General features: G+C 36.8%; 5 protein-coding genes across 5 annotated transcripts; 4 read left to right on the top strand and 1 right to left on the bottom strand.

Annotated features, from left to right (window-relative positions):
* LOC113775245 (putative methyltransferase DDB_G0268948) lies at positions 1-1,863 on the top strand. Its single transcript, XM_027320035.1, has 2 exons — positions 1-399; positions 1,025-1,863. The coding sequence occupies exons 1-2, from the start codon at positions 250-252 to the stop codon at positions 1,667-1,669; spliced, it is 795 nt and encodes a 264-aa protein (XP_027175836.1). The 5' UTR covers positions 1-249; the 3' UTR covers positions 1,670-1,863.
* Positions 1,864-5,474: 3,611 nt separating this feature from the next.
* LOC113775659 (putative methyltransferase DDB_G0268948) lies at positions 5,475-8,500 on the top strand. Its single transcript, XM_027320624.1, has 3 exons — positions 5,475-5,742; positions 7,304-7,549; positions 7,647-8,500. Exons 2-3 carry the CDS (start codon positions 7,400-7,402, stop codon positions 8,286-8,288), a joined length of 792 nt encoding a protein of 263 aa, XP_027176425.1. The 5' UTR covers positions 5,475-5,742; positions 7,304-7,399; the 3' UTR covers positions 8,289-8,500.
* A 1,047-nt stretch (positions 8,501-9,547) lies between these two features.
* On the top strand, positions 9,548-10,024 carry LOC113773895. Its single transcript, XM_027318496.1, has one exon. It carries the CDS (start codon positions 9,548-9,550, stop codon positions 10,022-10,024), a length of 477 nt encoding a protein of 158 aa, XP_027174297.1.
* Positions 10,025-12,992: 2,968 nt separating this feature from the next.
* LOC113776213 (putative methyltransferase DDB_G0268948) lies at positions 12,993-14,142 on the top strand. Its single transcript, XM_027321320.1, has 2 exons — positions 12,993-13,207; positions 13,310-14,142. The coding sequence occupies exons 1-2, from the start codon at positions 13,058-13,060 to the stop codon at positions 13,958-13,960; spliced, it is 801 nt and encodes a 266-aa protein (XP_027177121.1). The 5' UTR covers positions 12,993-13,057; the 3' UTR covers positions 13,961-14,142.
* Positions 14,143-14,740: 598 nt separating this feature from the next.
* LOC113773894 (mitochondrial fission 1 protein A-like) lies at positions 14,741-17,482 on the bottom strand. Its single transcript, XM_027318495.1, has 5 exons — positions 17,390-17,482; positions 16,086-16,224; positions 15,122-15,243; positions 14,916-14,979; positions 14,741-14,829 (listed from the first exon to the last, which is right to left on the bottom strand). Exons 1-5 carry the CDS (start codon positions 17,480-17,482, stop codon positions 14,741-14,743), a joined length of 507 nt encoding a protein of 168 aa, XP_027174296.1.
* Between the last annotated feature and the right edge of the window lie 2,300 nt (positions 17,483-19,782).

Raw genomic sequence — 19,782 nt, 5'->3', positions numbered from 1 at the left:
CTTACGTGTCTAGTCAACTTCCTTGTTTCCCAAGCACCTGAAGTCGAATGCAATTTGGCCTTTTCTTTCATGCCTTTTGGATCCAGGTTAACATGAAATCAAGATTTGGTTGCAGACATATAAATTGCAGTCCGATCTCACCACTCACCTAATACGAGGCAAAAGAGAGAGTTAAAACACTCCGAAGATAAAATCAAGAACTCTGCAGGTACCAAGAATCAGAGGATTCAGTCAGCTTGATAGAAAGAGATGGCAGATTTGTTCTTGAATCAGGCTAAGCAGTACTCCTCCAGCAGGCCAAGATACCCAGATCAACTTTTTGAATTCATTGCATCCAAAACCCCTTCCCATGACCTTGTGTGGGATGTGGGCACTGGCAGTGGCCAGGCTGCTGCTGCTGTAAGTCCCTCAACTTCTCTCTCCCTTCCATTGGAATGTTGACCATGGATGGTGTGTTTTACTGTTTGCTAGTTCGCACGTTGCAGGTCAGCTGGCGCAGACATCTTTTATTTTATTCCTTTTTGAATCTCTTTTAATACGATTTGGACTCAAAGGAATGTATAACAGATTGAAGTCATCTCAAGGGGATAAATTAACTTAAAAGACTTGTGATTATGCAATTATGATTTGCTTGTCTCACATTTTACAATAAACAGTATTAGCAGTAATTGTTTTTTGTTACTGTTGGATTTGGTGATAACATTTGAAGAAGTTGGTTGAATAAGCATTAGTGACTTGGTCCTTGTTCCAATAGTCCAACCCTACAATTCAGGTCAAATTGGCTAATAATAGTCCAATTTACTTCTTTACCTCTTTACTGGCTTGGTTAGCTGTGTGTTTAAGGTGACCAACTTACTTTGAAGTAGTAAATTTTTGAAGCTGCAAAATATTGACCTTGGAGCTGAATATGGTTTATCAATAAGGGATTGGACAAACTGAATTGTATTACTAATATCGAATGCCTGCCTAAACTCAACTGGCAAGATTGTCTTATCATCTTATCCATGCAATTCATTCTTGTCAGCTGGCAAAGATCTACAAGAATGTAATTGCCACAGACACAAGCCCAAAGCAGCTGGAATTTGCACCAAAGGTTCCGAATATTCGATACCAATGTACTTCCCCAAAGTTGTCCATTGCAGAGCTTGAAGAAAACATTGCAGCAGAGTCCACTGTCGATTTAGTCACCATTGCTCAGGCTTTGCATTGGTTTGATTTTCCTACCTTCTACCAACAAGTGAAGTGGGCACTGAAAAAACCCAATGGAGTAATTGCTGCATGGTGCTACACTGTGCCAGAAATTAACCCCAGTTTTGATGCTGTCTTCCAAAGATTCTACAAAGTTGATTCTGATCCTTACTGGGAACCAGAGCGTAAATTGGTGGATAATAAATATGAAACCATCGATTTCCCATTTGAGCCTGTGGATGGCGTTGATCATACCGGACCATTCCAATACAAAGCAGAGAGAGTGATGGATTTGGAAGGCTTCTTCACATACATAAGATCATGGTCTTCCTACCAAACTGCTAAAGAGAAGGGTGTGGAACTCTTGAATGAAAATGTGGTTAAGGATTTTACCTCTGCTTGGAATGAAGATGGTATATCTAAAAAAGTTGTTATTTCCCCTATTCATCTGAGGATTGGGAAAGTTGGGAATTTGCATTGAAATCTCTGCCTGTTCCAGTCAGCAAGCCCCTTATGGCAATCATTTTCCACTGGTTAGTTTATTATTCTTGGATATAGGCCATGGACCATGGTTGATGGCTCAAAGATAAATAAATTTGCGTATTTCAGCATTGAATCTCCTGTCACTTGAAACTGTTATCTAATTGTTACTATTAGGTGATGGCTAACATCGGATTTGGGGCTTCTTGTTCCCGTTTCTAATGTCTTATAGTATTATGTTTCCAAGTTGAGTGGAAGGCTAGAAATGCTACCTACAGTCAGCCAAAAAAAAAATTTTTTTTTTTTTTATAAAATGATGTGGCAAAAACTAGATTTAAGCTACCTAAACGTTAAATGTGATTCCATTTTTCCTTTAAAGGCAAATCTCGTTCAAGGGTGGGATGCCAATCTATATTTTATTAGTAATAAAATTAATTAGTACAAGAAGGTGGGGTTAGGCATTACCGTTTGCAGTACATGATAAGAAAAAAAAGAATATCATAAGACATGAATATCAAAAGGAAGTGCTACTTCCATAGTGCAAGAGGAAATGTGATTCCATACAAATATGCAATACAAATTAAAACAGAATGTAATTAGCACAAAATAATATTATAAAATTTGTAAAGTGTTATTTGCATAATCTTGGGACCAATAGAAAGTGTATCGACAAGTTTTTCTTTTTTTGATCAGTCCTAGTTTGCAAAAATTTATTTGATTATATCATAAATATTTCATCAACCATTTATTTATATTTTAAATCACCTTTTTTATCTCATATATATCATATTAAGACAGAATGCAATATTATTTTTTCAAAGAATTATCTTAAATACTCAGTTTGAGATAAACAAGTTTGGATTCTCCATTTTTTGAAAAACAAGTTTTTCATTTACAATATTACAATAATATACAAACAAAAACAACTCCAAAAATACCACATTCATACAATATATCAAAAATAATTCCAAATATACAAAAAAAAAAGAAAAAAATAAAATCTACATCATCTTCTTCTTCCAACTATCACCACTATTGACCGCCACCACCATCCTCTCCTTCCCTCTCTATTCCCACTCCCTCTTTCTCTTCCCTTTCCCATCACATCCACCTCTCCCCCCTCCGCCCCCCCCAAATCTTATTGCGACTAGGTTCTGACCAGAGGCCTCGATTTGGTTGAGACCAGATCGAGGAGGGGGAGGGGAAGTGACAGATGTCGAACCTGTGCAATAATAATATTAAAACCTAACTAACACTAAAAACAATCAATAATCAATTTTAGGTACTGGAGCAGGGACTCTAGGTATGCAATGGGTTACTTGATTCACCCTATTCTCGAAGAGTTTGCTTAATCCGATATACCAGAATTAATTAGTTGACAAAATTTATTAACTAGTAGACAGTAGCAGGCAGGGTCGTCTCCTCAGGGACTGGGGGTATTTGTCTCTTTGAGGTTCCAATTGGTAAAAGGGGGATTTATCGGAATAAAGCTAAAAAATAATTAAGCAATTCAACTAAAACGAATAATTAACTAGCACGAAGGTAAACAGGAATTAAATCAAGAATAGATAAATTCTAACCAAGGATACAACTATTCAGACACAGTCCATTCATCCGATCATTGATGCAAGGGAGGTTCACTTTATTTTATTAATAGGTTAGTTATAGTCGCCAACGAGTTTTGACGACCAATTTTTCCTTAATTTATTGATAACCAAGGTACAACCATTGATTACCTCTAACCAGAAAATACTCCTACGTACGACCGTAGGAATTAATTCCCCAATTGCATTAAGAATTAGAAAAACCTAACCCCAATCAATAACACGCTACGAGGGTTATTTAAATCATATTGCACGTCCCCCTAATGTGTAAAAATGCTAGTTGCCACTAATATTAATCGATTAAACAATTACGGATTTAATTGACTAATTTGGCGGGAGATCAATAAGTCACATTGAACATCGGGCCCTTGACATCCAATTAACAAAATAATCCCAAGGAAATTCAAGTAGACAACGTGCAAATATTAATAAATTAAGGAACGCGTGAAAACTAATTCGATCTGACAAATATTCGGGACTGCATCGTCGCGTTGATCCTTAATTAGATGAAAAACTTAACCACGCCGCATAGTAAATCTCCACGCAAATTAATTGATTGTAAAGGCATTACGTTTTTTTTACTAAAAAGCAAGAAGTAAAGCTGTTTTCCAGTGGGGAATAAAGCTGAACAGTTGGCCCGCGTGAACAAGGAAGAATAATAAAAAAAACTATCTCTAAACAATGACTAATGCTCCCCACGTGTTTTTTGCCGAATTGAGAGAAAGAGTACAAAAAGAGAGCCCTGCGAATTCCACTTTTTTCCTTTCCTCTTGATAGGAAGACTCCTAGTCAGCAACTCTTCATCAGCACAAGGAAAAGGAAGTCCGTTTCTTCTCCATGTGGGCCAGGTTTGTGGAGCCTTTTGAACCCTCCCACGTGTGGAAAAATTTTCAAGAAAGTTCCCTTTTTCTTTTTGCACTTTTCCGCTCCACCTGAAATTGAGTCCAAATATCAAATATAAGTAGATATTAACAATTAAAACAATATTTGACAAAAATAAAAGGAAAAATTAACAATAAAATTACTAACAATTAACACTCTATTAGAAAAGGCGCGGTGCGGGAAAGGGGAAGGGGAGAAGGAAGGAGGAGGAGGAATAGGGATGGGGAGAGGGGAAGAGAGGACGTGATGGTACTGAATGGTAGTTTTAATTTTTTTTAAATACTCTAAAAATACTCCAAAAAAATATTTTAAAAACACATTCAAAAACATCATAAAAAACATGTATAGTAAAAGTTTTTCATATATATTTTTACACGTAAATAGTTAATCCAGATGGAGCTACTAGGTATTTTTAAATGCACGTCACATCATATGCACTTAGGCTTGTCAACGGGCCGGAATTCATTATTCCGGACCCGAATCCGACCTGTTTTCCCGACGGGTCTTCTACTTCATATTCCGGATCCGGATTCGACGGGTCTCAAATCCGGGTCAGGTTTACCTGAAAAAATTTATCAAAACTTACAATTTCTAATAAAAATGAGAAAAAAATATATTTGTAAACTAATTTCTAACTAGTACAAGACAAAAACCAAATAAGAAAAGAAATCAAATTGACTTAACTCAAATACATCACCCTAATCATATTATATTGATAAATATATATATTTTAAATTATTAATCCATTTATATTCGGATCCGGGTCTAATACGGGTCGAAATACTATATTCCGTATCCGACGCGTTTTTTGTTTGATAAAATGGATCCGAATCCGGATCCGAGTAACGGAATTAAATCCCTACCCATACTCGTAATAATTTCACGAATCTGGTCCAGGTCCGGATCTAGACCCGGACCGTTGACAGGCCTATATGCACTCCCCATCTCAATGGCCAAACGTATCTTTTGGTTTATATCTACCAGAGAGGCCGCAGTTGACTAGTCTTTGTCTAACAGCACGTCGCAGTCCATTTTTTCTTGTTTGTTGCTTTTCACAGGCTATTGAAGTGAGGCCAAAACTCAAAAGTCCAACCAATGACTTATTCCTCAGGTTCAGATCTCTGTACTCATGCATATTTGCAGGATGGCGTACTGGGAAACAATTTGATCAACATTTTTCCGTTTCAATGCAAATTGCTCAACCTTTTCCTTTTCGTCATATACTAAGGCTTCATTTGGATGGGGAGAAAGGGACAGAAAAGAAAGTATCTGAGAGAAAGTCTTATCATTTCATTTTGGGAGTGAGAAGCGAAATGAACGGATAAAAGTCCCTCTAATTGGTGAAAAATTTTCTGACCAAAATTGGGAAGAAAAGGACTGAAACTTGTTGGGCGCCAAAAAATATTTTTAATATGACAATTTTATCCTTTAAAAGTTGATACAAAAATTTATTATTCCCAATATATCCTAAAGTTGATTTGTAAATGCACCGATGTGCAAAGCTTTCTCAATCCTATACTTAATACTTCCAACTAGTTGAATTCACTTGGCTTTCTTCTGTTCTTCACTCACAATTCAATAACAAAAGGTATTTTTTTTTTACTCAATCTCTTCTTTCTTTCTATGCTCAGTCTTCTCTAGAGAATTGTGGTAAAAGCATCTTTTGTGTAAATTGTTATTGTTTATATTCTAAATTTTTTATTCATTTTCAGTCATAAAATTCTTGTCAATGAACTCTTGATTTTTATATTATTGATTTGTGATTATATATTGCATGGTTATGGTACATGTAAGCTTCAGTGGTGATAAATGAATATGAAATTTGAATGCATACAATCTGTTTGTTTATTTGCCTATGTAAGCTTCCAATTGTAAAATGATCATTCTAGAGTCCATAAACAATATCTTAGCCACTTTTTATTGTTTTTTTGATGTCTTTTGTTGTTAAAAGTGTTCTGTAGTATTTAAACTGATCAGTACATGAAGGTACCAATGCTGATAATAACACGCAAATGTAAATGACAAGTACCAATAACGAGCTGAAATTTAACACTTGAGTAAAAATGGGCAAATAGTTCCAGTTGCAAAAAAAAAAAAAAAAAAAAGAAGAATAAGCTAATGCAAAGAAGGCAAGAAATGGATGTAATCAGAAAGTTACATGTCTTGAAAGCTGCTCAAAGCATTTTCCCTCTCCCATCTCCCCTCCCCCTCACAAGTATGAAAAAAAAAGCCCAAAAGCATATGATAAAAGGAAATTAATTAAGGAAAGAATTAGAGGAAAAAAAATAAGGTGAGGAGTGAGTTTCAGCTTAGCAAAAACACTAGCTGAAACATGTATAATGGCATTTCCGGTCAACATCAAAATCATATGTCAAGAATACCTAAAAGATACTACAAGGACTTGAGGCGATTTACATGCATGCAAGAGAATCAATGTCCAGCAAGAAATTTGCTTTATTATTCATCTTGTGGGAATGCATATGCAATTGTTTTAGAAATTTGTCTTACCTAAATATTCTATTTATTGGAAGAAAAAAGGCTAATCTTTGGACTTTGATTTAAAAATTGAAAGGGCAAATAAGTAAAGTTGTATTCTCATAAAATCCTTTCTTTCCACATTTCTCCAATTCTCAAATAAGAGAAAGATGTTTCTTTTCTTTTCTTTCATTGAACTCCCAAACGAAATATGCATATTTTCCCTTCTTTTCCTTTCTTTCCTAAGTTATCTTTTCTTTTCTTTTCTCCTCCTTTATAAACTCCCAAACTAAGCCTTAATAAAATCATAGATTAGATTACTCTGGATTCACTCAAGACCTTGAACATTTTCATTCCTAGATTTACCTGGATCCAATATTAAAAAGAAAAAAAGTAAAAAAAAAACTATTTCCCTTCCTGGAAAAAGCAGAAGATAGTGATCTTTCTTCACAACACTAGGGGATTTGGAATCGTTTATCACTAAAGTTGGTCATCACATCAAATTGGTTATACCATTCTGTCTTGTAAGTATCTTCAATCACATTCCCTGTCTGCTGTCTCCTTTCGTTGTGGACAAATGAAAGTTTATTTGTTTAGGCTAATCAAAGTCTCACATCAATGAAAGGTAGATCATCCGAATTTATCATATTATTATTGAAAGGAGCTGCTTGCAGGGATAAAGTTCTCAACATCTTTGGGAAAACAAATTAAGTAGACCAAGTACCTCAAAGAACTATAAAGTCACATTCAGTCTCATAGGCAGATCAGAGATGGCAGAATTGTTTAATGAGCAGGCTAAACAGTACTCGGAAAGCCGGCCAACTTACCCAGAGGAGCTGTTCCAGTTCATTGCATCCAAGACACCGTGCCATGACCTCGCTTGGGATGTAGGCACCGGCAGTGGCCAGGCTGCAAGAACTGTAAGCATCTTTAAACCAGAGACGACACTAAATTTTTCTTTGGAACAGTTTTTGTTGAACTGTGCTTTACTGATTAATCACTACTGACTTTTGTCAGTTGGCTGGGATATACAAGAACGTGGTAGCCACAGACACGAGCCCAAAGCAACTGGAATTTGCACTCAAGCTTCCCAACATTAGATATCAATGTACCCCTCCTAAGATGTCTATTGCTGAGCTTGAGCAAAATGTCTCGGCAGAATCAAGTGTTGATTTAGTGACAAGTGCTGCAGCTATGCACTGGTTTGATCTTCCAACTTTCTACCAGCAAGTGAAATGGATACTGAAAAAGCCTGATGGAGTAATTGCAGCATGGTCCTACGCTAAGGCGGAGATCAGCGCTGCCAGTGCTAACACTCTTCTCCAAATACTATACGATAATTGTGATCCTTACTGTGATCCACGAGCCAGATATTTCGTACATGACAGGTATAGAACCATTGATTTCCCATTTCAGCCAGTTGATGGGCTTGAGCACACTGGACCATTTGAATTCAAAATGGAACGCTTGATGGATTTAGATGACTGCTTCACATTCATAAAGTCATGGTCACCATACCAAACTGCAAAAGATGCAGGAGTTGAACTCTTGAGTGATGATGTAGTTCAGGACTTCACCCGTGCTTGGCATGAAGATGGCAATCCCAAGAAAGTTGCTACTTTTCATATCAACCTAAAGGTCGGAAAAGTTGGGAACTAGAACAAGTGAATGCTTTGCAGGTTCGTTTAGATGAAACTTCCCATTTCCTACTGATTGAGTTCTGTATCAAACATCAGGCCACTAGCTCATAATTACATTATGCAGGTTTAATTCGCAATAATTATTGTAAGAAGATGAATTCATAGCCAGTTAAGCGACCTATATTCTTTGTCAAACATTACATATATTAATTTGCTGGGAAACTTATTAGAGCTGAAGTTAATAAAATATGCATCCGGATGGGAATCTCTGAACGAACCCTAGAATCTTTATGCTCATGCTTTCCGGGAAGGCAGGTTGTTTTCCTCGCTTTCCTTATGAAAGATCTTCGCTTTAATCTGCTGAGATGAAAACTTCCCTTCCTTATCTCACTTCGACCTCTGTCTCTGCTAGTACCTACTTTCCATAGTCATTGGCCGATTAATCTGCCTTACTCTCAGATCAGATGTTGAGTCAGTACCAGAATCTTAGCTACGGTTTATTCTAGTTGAGGTGGAATCTCTCTTTCAAGACCTTTTCAGCCGGCCTTCTACAAGCTTCACCAGAAGCGACTAGTGCTCCCCCGAATGCCTCTTTAGTATAGGCTAGTTTGTCTTTTGCCTCCTTCCTCACTTCCTGGTATGGTGACCCGACGAGGAACGACAAGGCCATATCCATGTTCGTCTATCATGAACGGGCAAAGGGGCTAATGGTAGAATTTGTTTTGAATCATTATAAGGAAATTATCAAATTTATGCAATCTTCTTATGTCTCTCTAATAAAAAAAAATTAAATTTATAGTTCATGTTGAACACTATAGATTAAATTGAAACTTTCCGTTCTTTTTATCCCACGTGACAATTAGAATACTTAGGTGGCAACAATAATATCATTATGAGAATAAAATTTGAAAGTGAATCATATTAGAAATATTTTTTAGAAAGAGTCTTGTTTTAGCAAAAAAACTCGAGCAAAGTAAACCTTCCCACTATTAATGGGATTTGGAACCCCGACCTTGTAAATTGACGGTTAACTCAAATTGAGAAGAAATTCAAAACAATACAAGTTTTGGAGAAGACATTAAATCGCGAGTTGTGATTTCCTTCTTTTTTTTTTTTAATCATATTCTATTACAAGGAGGGGTCTAGGGAGAAGAGGAAATCCTGTTATATTATCAAAACAATGCAAGTTTTGGATAAGACATCAAATTGGGAACTGCTCCTGTCTATTGCAGGCTGTCCTATTAAATTGCGATAATATTAGCAAATCTAACAGAACTTATGAGGGGACCAAGCATTACGCACTTATTCTTTGCAGATGATTCCCTAATCTTCTGCAAAGCAAACCAGCAACAAGCAACAGAACTTATGAGGGTGCTGCAAGTGTATGCCACTGGATCAGGTCAACTGATAAATCTCGACAAGTCCTCCATCCTGTTCAACAAAAATGTGAGTCCAGTAGAGAAGCAAGAGATCTGCCAGATCATGGGGAACATGCAACAGGTCAGTCAAGGCAAGTACCTGGGCCTGCCAATGGTGGTCACAAGAACAAAGGAACAGATCTTTGGCTTCATACGAACTAACATACAGCAAAGGCTCCTCAAGTGGAAAAACAGACTTCTTAGTGCAGCTGGAAAGGAGATAATGCTCAAGTCGGTGTCCATGGCTATGCCCACATATACCATGTCGTGCTTCAAAGTACCAAAAAGATTGTGCAAAGATATCAGCTCCATTATCAGCTCCATTGGGGAGAAGTAAATGGTAAGAATAAGGTTCACTGGTGCTCTTGGAAGAAACTCACTCAAGTCAAGGAAAAGGGCGGCTTGGGATTCAAGGAGCTGGAAGCTTTCAATACTGCATTGCTAGGCAAACAGGTGTGGAGGATACTTACACAACCAAATCTCCTAGTCAGTCAAGTACTAAAGGCCAAATACTTCCCCATGAGCTCCATATTCAAGTGCAAAGTTCCAAACAATGCATCTTGGATGTGGAGGGGTCTTATGGAAGCAAGGGAATTAGTGGAACAAGGAGCTAGAAGGAGAATAGGCAATGGAAGGAGCACACAAATTTGGAATGACAAATGGATCCCAGACGCAACCAATGGGAGGGTGACAACCAAGAGACAATTGGATAGCAGTCCTCACAAGGTGGAAGATCTGATAACTCAGAAAAGATGGAATAGGAACTTGGTATTCCAGCTTTTTAATGAAGTGGATGCAGAACGAATCCTGAGCATTCCAATTAGTTTATCAGGAAGAGAGGACAGTTACTTCTGGATGTATGGTGCTGATGGCAAGTACTCAGTCACTTCTGGGTACAAGGCATTGCTATCCAGTAGAGCAAGGCCACAAAAAGATATTCAGGAGGAGGTGTCCACGAGCTGGGAGCAACAAAATAATAAGATGTGGAAAGTAATGTGGAGGCTCAAAATCAAACACAAGCTAAAGATATTCCTGTGGAAATGCTTGAATAATGCACTGCCAGTGAGAGAGATCATCCATGGAAGAACCAAAGTAGGTGATCCCATTTGTAGAAGGTGTGGGGAAGGAAGGGAGACAGTAGAGCATACGCTACTGAATTGCAGAGAAGCTAAACAAATTTGGCAGTTAGCACCTATCCAATGGGAAGGCATGCAAGAATATCATGGATGTTTCAAAAGATGGTGGACATCAATCATCGAGGCAAGGTATAGAACATCAGGATCACAACATCTGGCCCTAACTGTCAACATTCTGTGGCAGATATGGAAGGCCAGAAATGATTTGGAATTCAAGGGGGAATATCATCAGCCGTGGAGGACAATTAAGAAGGCTCAGGAGGAATGGCTAGAATTTGAAGAAGCAACAAACAAGGAAACTAGGATGAGCACAGGAGAAACATCACTTGACAACCATGATGACCAGCAATTAGAGCCGGAAGGAGGAACAGTGATCATGAGAGTTGCGGCAACAAGATACACAGACAAACCTGTCTTAGGCATTGGAATCACTTTAGCTGAGGGGAACCAAGAGCCAAAGATAGGATGGGCATTAAGAGAAAGAAGCTCGGGGGTGCAGCTAGTGGACGAAGCGGTAGCACTAAAGCTGGCTATGTGCAAAGCAACCACCTTGCAACAAAGGAAGGTACAATTCCAGGTACTGAACAAGCAACTCCTCAATCACATACGATCTCAAAAGGCAAGCGATATTAGAGTAGCTACTCTGGTGGAGGATATTGTACAATTGAAAGGGCTGTTTCATATGTGCTCCTTTTGTCTAGTTAATAGTGGTAACAATCATCTAAGTTCTAGGATTAGTCTATATGCCTTAGGCATCACAATCGATGAGGAACTTTTGTTTCCTCAGTGTTAAACACACTGATTGTAAAGTTATCTCGAGCCTTTGCTCGCACTTGTACATGTTTTTGGAAGTAATATAATCAAATATCGTTTCGGAAAAAAAAAAAAAATAACAGCCTGTTGGAGGCTGTCCTGTCAAATTGCGATAATACTTGCAAACATAACAAAGATAGGAATCAAATCCCCGATCATTGGACAGGAAGCATAGTGCTCAAACTGCTCAGTCCACAGAAGCCCAAAAATGCTGATAACAAAGTAACGACACTATGCACCATATCGTGTACTCCCTCCGTCCTGAAATATTTGTCACACTTTGTATCTCACACTTATTTTCAATAATGCCAAAATTTCAAATGATTTTAGTCTAAGTTTCAGCAATACCCTTATTCAGTTTCCATGCAATACCCTTAATGGAGTGGTGACAAGACATGTGGGATCCATGTGGACCATTCAAATTTAAGTCAGAGACTCTGATGGATTTGGATGGCTACTTCACATATATAAGGTCATTGTCAGCTTACCAAACTGCAAAAGAAAAGGGAGTGGAACTCTTGACTGATGATTTGGTCAAGGATTTCACTGCTCCATGGACTGAAGATGGCAAACCAGAAAAAGTTGTTTCTTTTCCAACCTATCTGAAGATTGGGAGAGTTGGCAATTAGTATTAATATGGACCATAGAATCTTCTTTTCCTGAATGCTCATAGTATTATATGTAGGCTGTGCAAACTTTTCTTTACTGTCCCTTCTATGCTCTTTCAGCTATTAATATCTGATGAGATCATTACTTTATTTATGGTTACATTGATACCAAAAAAAAAAAAAAAAGGTTAGATTGATGCAAGTGAGATAATCTATACCAATATGTAAATACACATTCATTAGCATTACCATGACAGATCACTATTACAATAACAGGACTCTTGATTAAAAAGAAAGAAGTCAACTTGTAAGAGATAGAAGAGAGATAAGTAATCAGCTACATCAATTGGATGAAAGACTAAGCAAGAAATTCGTAATTGAAAATGTCGTCAGCTATGATGCAGGTCAAGACAGAATCTTGTTAGCTGCCAAATTCTAACAAGGTTGCAGAAGAAAACTTCGCTTCCTGCTTGTACTACTTTTTGACTGCTTTACATTTATTCGGGACAATGATGACCAAAAATGCCAGGATCCATTGAACTTCTTTCGATGGACCCATGCCAATTTACTTCTAGTACACTGCAGAAACCATTGCTTGCAATCTTGAAGTTCTTTTATTTTAGGCTAACTAAACTCAAGCATTAATGTGAACTGTAGGTCACCCGAAGATACTGTATTTTTATTAAAAGGAGTTGCTTGCAAGCTTAAAGTTCTCTAACATATTTGGGAGAACAAATTAAGTAGACCAAGTACCTCCTCTCGGAACTGGTGAACATACATACCCACCCATTCAGTCTCATAGGCAGATCAGAGATGGCAGAATCGTATGATAAGCAGGCCAAGCAGTATTCAGAAAGCAGGCCAACTTACCCAGAGAAACTGTTCCAGTTCATAGCATCCAAGACACCGTGCCATGACCTTGCTTGGGATGTAGGCACGGGCAGTGGCCAGGCTGCGAGAACTGTAAGCATCTCTAAACCAAAATTCAACTCTGCATTTCTTCTTTTTCAGGACAGATTTTCTCGAATTGTGCTTTGCTGATTTATCACTACTGACTTTTGTCAGTTGGCTGGGATATACAAGAACGTGGTAGCCACAGACACGAGCCCAAAGCAACTGGAATTTGCAGTCAAGCTTCCCAACATTACATATCAATGTACCCCTCCTGAGATGTCTATTTCCGAGCTTGAGCAAAATGTCTCGGCAGAATCAAGTGTTGATTTAGTGACGAGTGCTGCAGCTATGCACTGGTTTGATCTTCCAAATTTCTACCAGCAAGTGAAGTGGATACTAAAAGAGCCTGACGGAGTAATTGCAGCATGGTCCTATACTAAGGCAGAGATCAACGCTAGCGCCGCTAATGCTCTTCTCCAGAAACTGTATGATGATAGTGATCCTTACTTAGATCCACGAGCCAGATTTTTCCTACACGACAAGTATAGAACCATTGACTTCCCCTTTCAGCCAGTCGATGGACTCGACCACACTGGACCACTCGAATTCAAAATGGAATGGTTGATGGATTTAGATGACTGTTTCGCATTCATAAAGTCATGGGCACATTACCAAACTGCAAAAGATACCGGAGTTGAACTCTTGAATGGTGATATTGTTCAAGACTTCACTCGTGCTTGGCATGAAGATGGCAATCCCAAAAAGATTGCTACTTTTCGTATTAACCTAAGGATTGGAAAAGTTGGGAACGGGAGCAAGTGAAGGTTTTGCAGCTTCGTATGGATGAAAGTTTCCATTTCCTACAGATTTGAGTTCTGTATCAGATATCAAGCCACCAGCTAATAAGTACATAGCTTTTAGAGTGATTATTTCTCAAAAAAAGTCATTTAATAGCCAGGTAAGCCACCTATGTTCTCTTGACAAACATTTATTTACTTGCTGGAAAAATTAATTGAAGTTAATAAACATCCATCGAATCTGAAAAGAGGTTTAGAACATTGTCCAAATAATGCTATCCTGTCAAGAAAATCTCAAATTTACCAAATTCCACACTTGTCAATTCAGAAAAGTTCGTCTTACACTTGCCTAAAGTTCCATAATTGGCTATCCTGTTCATTATAATAAGTTTTATATCAGATAAGTAGACAAAGCTAATGGTGAATTAAGATACATAAGAGGTAAAAAATGAAAAGAAGAAGAAGATTACACCTAACTTATTGAATGGCTGATAGTCAAAACTGCACACTACTTGATGTAATCAACGGATTGATGACCAGAAGACTAAGCCTAATTGGATAGTTTGAGAAAGTATGTTTTGGTCCGGAGGTACCAAATGAAATCCATTGAAATATATATATATATATATATATATATATATATATATATATACAATGTCTTGACTTCGGCTAAAAGTAATCGACAGGCCATCAATTCATAGTTAGCAGGGTTAAAATGCATCATCTTCGAAGATTGTAAATCGCATATCCGGGAAGATTGTAAACCGCATATCAGGGAAATTACTCTTAAGACAACAATCCGTCATCACGATTTTCTGCTAGCTAATGCAGTTATAATTCCACCAGCTATAAGTCCCACAGTAGTAACTGAAATGCCAATTCCAATGACACCATCTGCACCATAAAGTTAAACTTTTATTTCATGTATTGCTATACTCTGAACAAAAAATCCTGAGGATTCAAAGCAATATGGCTATCACCTTTTGTAATTTGTTCTATGACTGTCTTCTCAAGGTACAAAGCCTGCCTCCAATCAGGTTTAATCTAGCAAACAAAGACAAAACCAAGGGGATAAAAGCACCACTCTTGAACGCAACCAAAAAAATGTTCAACAATTTCTTTCTTTTGACAAGTAATAGTCACGTTAAACTATGAGCAATTTCACTAATGGGAGCAGAAAACTAACCTCCAAACATTTCTCTACAAGCTGCAGGCTCCTTGAATACTCACCACTTCTATAACATCCAACAGATAGAAGGTAAAGCTTTTCACTCTTCTGCGATGGACTATTGGTTCCAGAGAGAGAAGCTGCACACAAACAATAGTCAGTCTTTAGTAGTGAGAGTAGTTTGCATTGCAACTCATGTTTAAATCGAATTTAAATGCCAAAAGTCCAATTGCAGTTCTCTCCTTCCAGCTTTCTAAAAAGGTCATACACTCTCAAAACAGTATTTTTCATAGTATAGCAAAACTTACCATTCTATGTAAGTAACAAGTACTACAATAAAATTTATGTAAAATTTTAATTCTTCTACTTGTGAAACTCAGCAAACTCTAACACATGCAATGACATAATTACTTAATACGACATGGCATATGCTTATGACATGCAGTATTATTTAAAAAAAAGGAAAAAAAACTCTTAGTGACATGATTACTTCTCTAGTTAACAAACATCTACATTCCAGTAGGACAAGTGTCATTGAACAACCATAAACAAATAATGCATGTAGTTACTCATGCACGGAGGGCACAGATGGTCAATGATTAGGAAATTTTTTTTGGCCAAAGAGTTTAAAAACAATAATAATGAGAAGAAGAGGAGGTTATGAGAACTAAACATGGATCAAAATATAAGGCGTAAAGTGGTTTCGTCTGCTTCCTTTTATTAGTTGAATGTGACTGAACATCCGTATAAGTAACAAAGCAACACAATGAAACGACAATTATTTGCAAGATGTTGAACATATTCAGTAAGCTGTAGTGATTAGGGAAAAAAAAGGGACACAAATTATGCAAAAAACCAGATTTTGATGTTAAACAAACACAAAAAGAGATTTCAGAGTACTTGGACATTGACAGGTGAGAATTGAGAATGTAAAATCTGATTTCCGACATAAAAGTAGATGTTTGGTGTATTGAGAAATCACCTTCGAGCATAGTAATCCCTCGCTGCACATCTTCTAACTGTGTAGAATGAACAAGAGCCCATGACAATCGCATAATGCTTTCAATCTTTTGTTCATCAGTACCAGTATTTTCTACCTCTGCCACTTCTTTCTCACAGCCCTGCAGATGAATAAAAGAAACTTAAGGCTAACACCAATGGATAAGATACTAAATGTAAGTTATGCACATATAGCAGCATATGTTACTAATACACTACTCAGAAAGCAATTCCCACGTGAAGGCAATTGATATGAGCTTCAGAGACATTCCACAGTGCACTCTCCCCTCCTAAATCAAAAACACCAAAATCTTCCAAGTTATCCAAAAGGAAGGTTTTTGGACAATATGATGTGCATATCTTTGACCGGTGCATACTGTCATTTTTTTTACTCCATTCTGAAAAAGAATCAACCCAAAATAGAACATAAGAAATCTGGTAATCCTTTAAAATCCAAATTATTGTGAATTTCTCAAATAACAATCTGCAAAACTAACATAATTTGCATTTTTCCACACAATTTTATATGACATTTTCCCCACTGTCTAACATAGCCATCAATCAACCCGTAAAGACCTTCACAACACCTCTTGAAAGAATCCTGCTTCCACAACTCCCTAATAGATCAACTTTTGTGGCAAAGGGTTGTATTTTATGCAGTGACATTGCTCTGGAAACTATCAACTTCCAAAACTTATCCTAGTACAACTTCTAAAAGCATCACGAATAGGCCTACATTGCTTCTTTTTTTTTTGGTAGATTATAGGCGTACATTGCTACATGCACATATATTTTTCTCATTTACGTTTGAATGGCTATTATTTTCTGAAAAATTACATAACACGTTTCAAAGCACCTTTTAATCTTACATGAACATTTATCCAAGAAATAAATAAATAAAAAAAGATAGACTGCAAACTATCAATTCAGATTATGGATGATTGCTTCGATTGCTACTTTAAAAAAAAAGAAAAAGAAAAACCTCTATTTTCCATGTTTCCAGACGTACCTAGAAATCCAAAGGCTAGATTACGAACATAATCTACAAAAAGGGATTTCTACCATTTTTTTTTCCACAACAACCAAATAGACTTATGAAAGAATTATAGAATCACAAAACTCTAGAGAATTGAAGAAATTCTAGAAACCCACGTCAAGTTTCTAAGATACTCAATCATGCAAGGTTTAAAAAGTTTAGAAAAATATGGATACAACCAAGAGAAGTCGGAAATTAATGCCAAAATTTTAACAGGGAAAAAAAAGGGTGCAGAAAACTTGGATCTTTACAAGGATAATGTCTCGATTGCACTTGGGAAGGTGCTGTCCAGGGTTGAAAAAGGAGGTGACAGAATCCAACCATTGCGAAATCTTGGTCTCCATCTTCACTTCAATATTGAATCATAGTTTTAATTTCACGCTATATATGTCCTAGGCATTGAAGGGGAGACATAGGCGAGGTATTTATACCTTTGGGGCACTTTGGGCTTGCACGTTTGTAAGAGTTGCGCTGTTGGGAATATAGAGCTGCTGAAATTGCCATTAACAATTATAAAGGCCGCACTCGATTTCGTATTGAGTACTAACCTCTTTTTTAGTTTTGTATGGTGCTCTTATTTGACCTTTTTTTTAATCTTTTAGTAAGAAGACGGTGAAATTTAAGAAGTTAATTTTTTTTTATTTCCCATAGCTTAGACACATTAGAATGGGTTTGTGTGTGTGTGTTTGGGAGGGAGGGGGGTGGGAAATTGTCACTAACAATTATAAAGGCCACACTAATTGGGTTGGACTTATTTCGATTTCGTATTGGATACTAATCTCCTTTTGAGTTTTGTACGGTGCTCTTATCTTGCCTTCTTTTTTTTATTGGTCTTTCAGCAAGGGAATGGTGAAATTAAAAAAATTAAAGATTTTTTTATCTCCCATAGTTTAGAGACCTTAGAATGGGTGTTGGAAAAGGGGGAAGGGGGGAGGAATTGGATTAGATGGTAAGGTGCAAGGGAGTCACTCCTCTCACTAACAAGAAAAAAAATGGAGATGCCTTAGAACCCTTCATTGTATTTGAAAGGGAAAAAAAAAAAAAAGACTCCATCTCATGGGATCTTGTAAATGGGGCTTTAATTTTATTATTATTTAGAATAGTACTTTTTGATGATATACATACATAATATAAAAAAATAATAGAAAAGATATTGACAAACGTGCGTAAAAAGAATAAATAGATTGTTGTCCACACCCAATATTTAATTTGCGGGATAAATAGTTAGCATCACATTATGTGTTTTTGTGGATTCTAACTAGAGGTGGCAAAATGGGCGGGATGGACGGGATTTGCTTGGGTTTGAGATGGAACCGAGTCATATGGGTTTGGGCCCAACCTTACCCATATGTGTTTTGGGACTAACTTGGGCGGGATCATTTTGGGATGGGTTTAGATTGATCCCGCCCAATACCCAAATCCATTTTCTACATATTTTTTTTCCTTTAATTCATTTTTTTTATATAATTTTAATATTTTTGATTTATTAAATTTCTTTTAGTTTTATTAAATAAACATGCAAGTGCTTTATACTCAAGATTCCCACCAAAAATTGGATTAACAAATAAAGGAAAAGATAGATATACAGCCATATTCCAACATATATCAAGATGGCCAAGGTCCTTAGGATGTTGAATATTTATCCTTATCATTGTCCAAGGATGACAGGTCTAAACTAACTGAAATGCTGGAAATTCTTGTGGATAATGACTAGAAAGACTACTAGATTATATTCGCTGGTATGACTATAAAAATTGTTAAAGATAATTTTTGAATCTAAGATTCCGTTTGGATTGACTTTTTTTTCAAAAAATAAGTTTTTCAAATACAATGTTACAGTATATATACAATAACTCAAGAAACATCCCATCCATATTAATATATCAAATATTTCAAAAAAATTTTATAGTAAAAATTTTTCATATACACTGCTACAATAAAATATTTCAAAAACACCTACCAAAAACAGCTAATCCAAACGGAGCCCTTGCCATTTGAGCCCAATGGGTACCCAAGTATTTCCCATCCTTTCCCATTCATTAATGGGTATAGTTGGGATGTGTCCCAACTTAAACCCAATACCAAATTATAATACCCATCCCGCCCAAAGTTCCTTTGGGCATGGGTAGCCCATTGGGACTTGGGACAAATTGCCAGCTCTAAATTCTAACCGTATGCTTCCCGAATTTCATCTACCAGCAAAATGGGCACATTAAAGCAAATTCTTGGGCATTGATGCAACCTCCAACAAGGCTATTGAACACCAATCTTGTCTTAATAATCTATACTAGATACATAAGACCGATAGACTTGGCCAAGCTATTAACTTAATGTTTTGGGATAAAAGTAAAGTGTAAATCTTTACTATACTGATATTGTATATTTGTAAATGCTAACAAGTTTGGGTGAAAGTCAAAGTGTGTAAAATTTATAATTTAAAGTCAAATTGAAATGACATGCCATTCATTAGAATTCGTTAATGTATATACTGTAGAAAAGATTAATCCAAAAATAAAACCTCAAAAGTATGTTAGAGTTTATTCTTTCTTGTTTTCCTTTGGACTGAATGAAAGAAAGATCCCAAAAGAGAAAAGATTTGACATTTACCTTCAATATTTATAGCAACTTAAGTGGACATTGGTTG

This window comes from Coffea eugenioides, chromosome 6 (assembly GCF_003713205.1).
Source record: "Coffea eugenioides isolate CCC68of chromosome 6, Ceug_1.0, whole genome shotgun sequence".
Lineage (NCBI taxonomy): Eukaryota > Viridiplantae > Streptophyta > Magnoliopsida > Gentianales > Rubiaceae > Coffea > Coffea eugenioides.
Note: the sequence above shows the minus strand (reverse complement) of the source record. Positions and strands in the feature narration are given on the sequence as shown.

Coding starts and splice junctions, on each gene's coding strand:
- LOC113773895 (XM_027318496.1), top strand. CDS start 9,548: ATGAGGGGACCAAGCATTACGCACTTATTCTTTGCAGATGATTCCCTA.
- LOC113775245 (XM_027320035.1), top strand. CDS start 250: ATGGCAGATTTGTTCTTGAATCAGGCTAAGCAGTACTCCTCCAGCAGG. Junction 400..1,024: donor GTGGCCAGGCTGCTGCTGCT/GTAAGTCCCTCA, acceptor CATTCTTGTCAG/CTGGCAAAGATCTACAAGAA.
- LOC113773894 (XM_027318495.1), bottom strand. CDS start 17,482: ATGGAGACCAAGATTTCGCAATGGTTGGATTCTGTCACCTCCTTTTTC. Junction 15,244..16,085: donor AGGGATTACTATGCTCGAAG/GTGATTTCTCAA, acceptor GTTTGTGTGCAG/CTTCTCTCTCTGGAACCAAT. Junction 14,830..14,915: donor CATAGAACAAATTACAAAAG/GTGATAGCCATA, acceptor TTTATGGTGCAG/ATGGTGTCATTGGAATTGGC.
- LOC113776213 (XM_027321320.1), top strand. CDS start 13,058: ATGGCAGAATCGTATGATAAGCAGGCCAAGCAGTATTCAGAAAGCAGG. Junction 13,208..13,309: donor GTGGCCAGGCTGCGAGAACT/GTAAGCATCTCT, acceptor GACTTTTGTCAG/TTGGCTGGGATATACAAGAA.
- LOC113775659 (XM_027320624.1), top strand. CDS start 7,400: ATGGCAGAATTGTTTAATGAGCAGGCTAAACAGTACTCGGAAAGCCGG. Junction 7,550..7,646: donor GTGGCCAGGCTGCAAGAACT/GTAAGCATCTTT, acceptor GACTTTTGTCAG/TTGGCTGGGATATACAAGAA.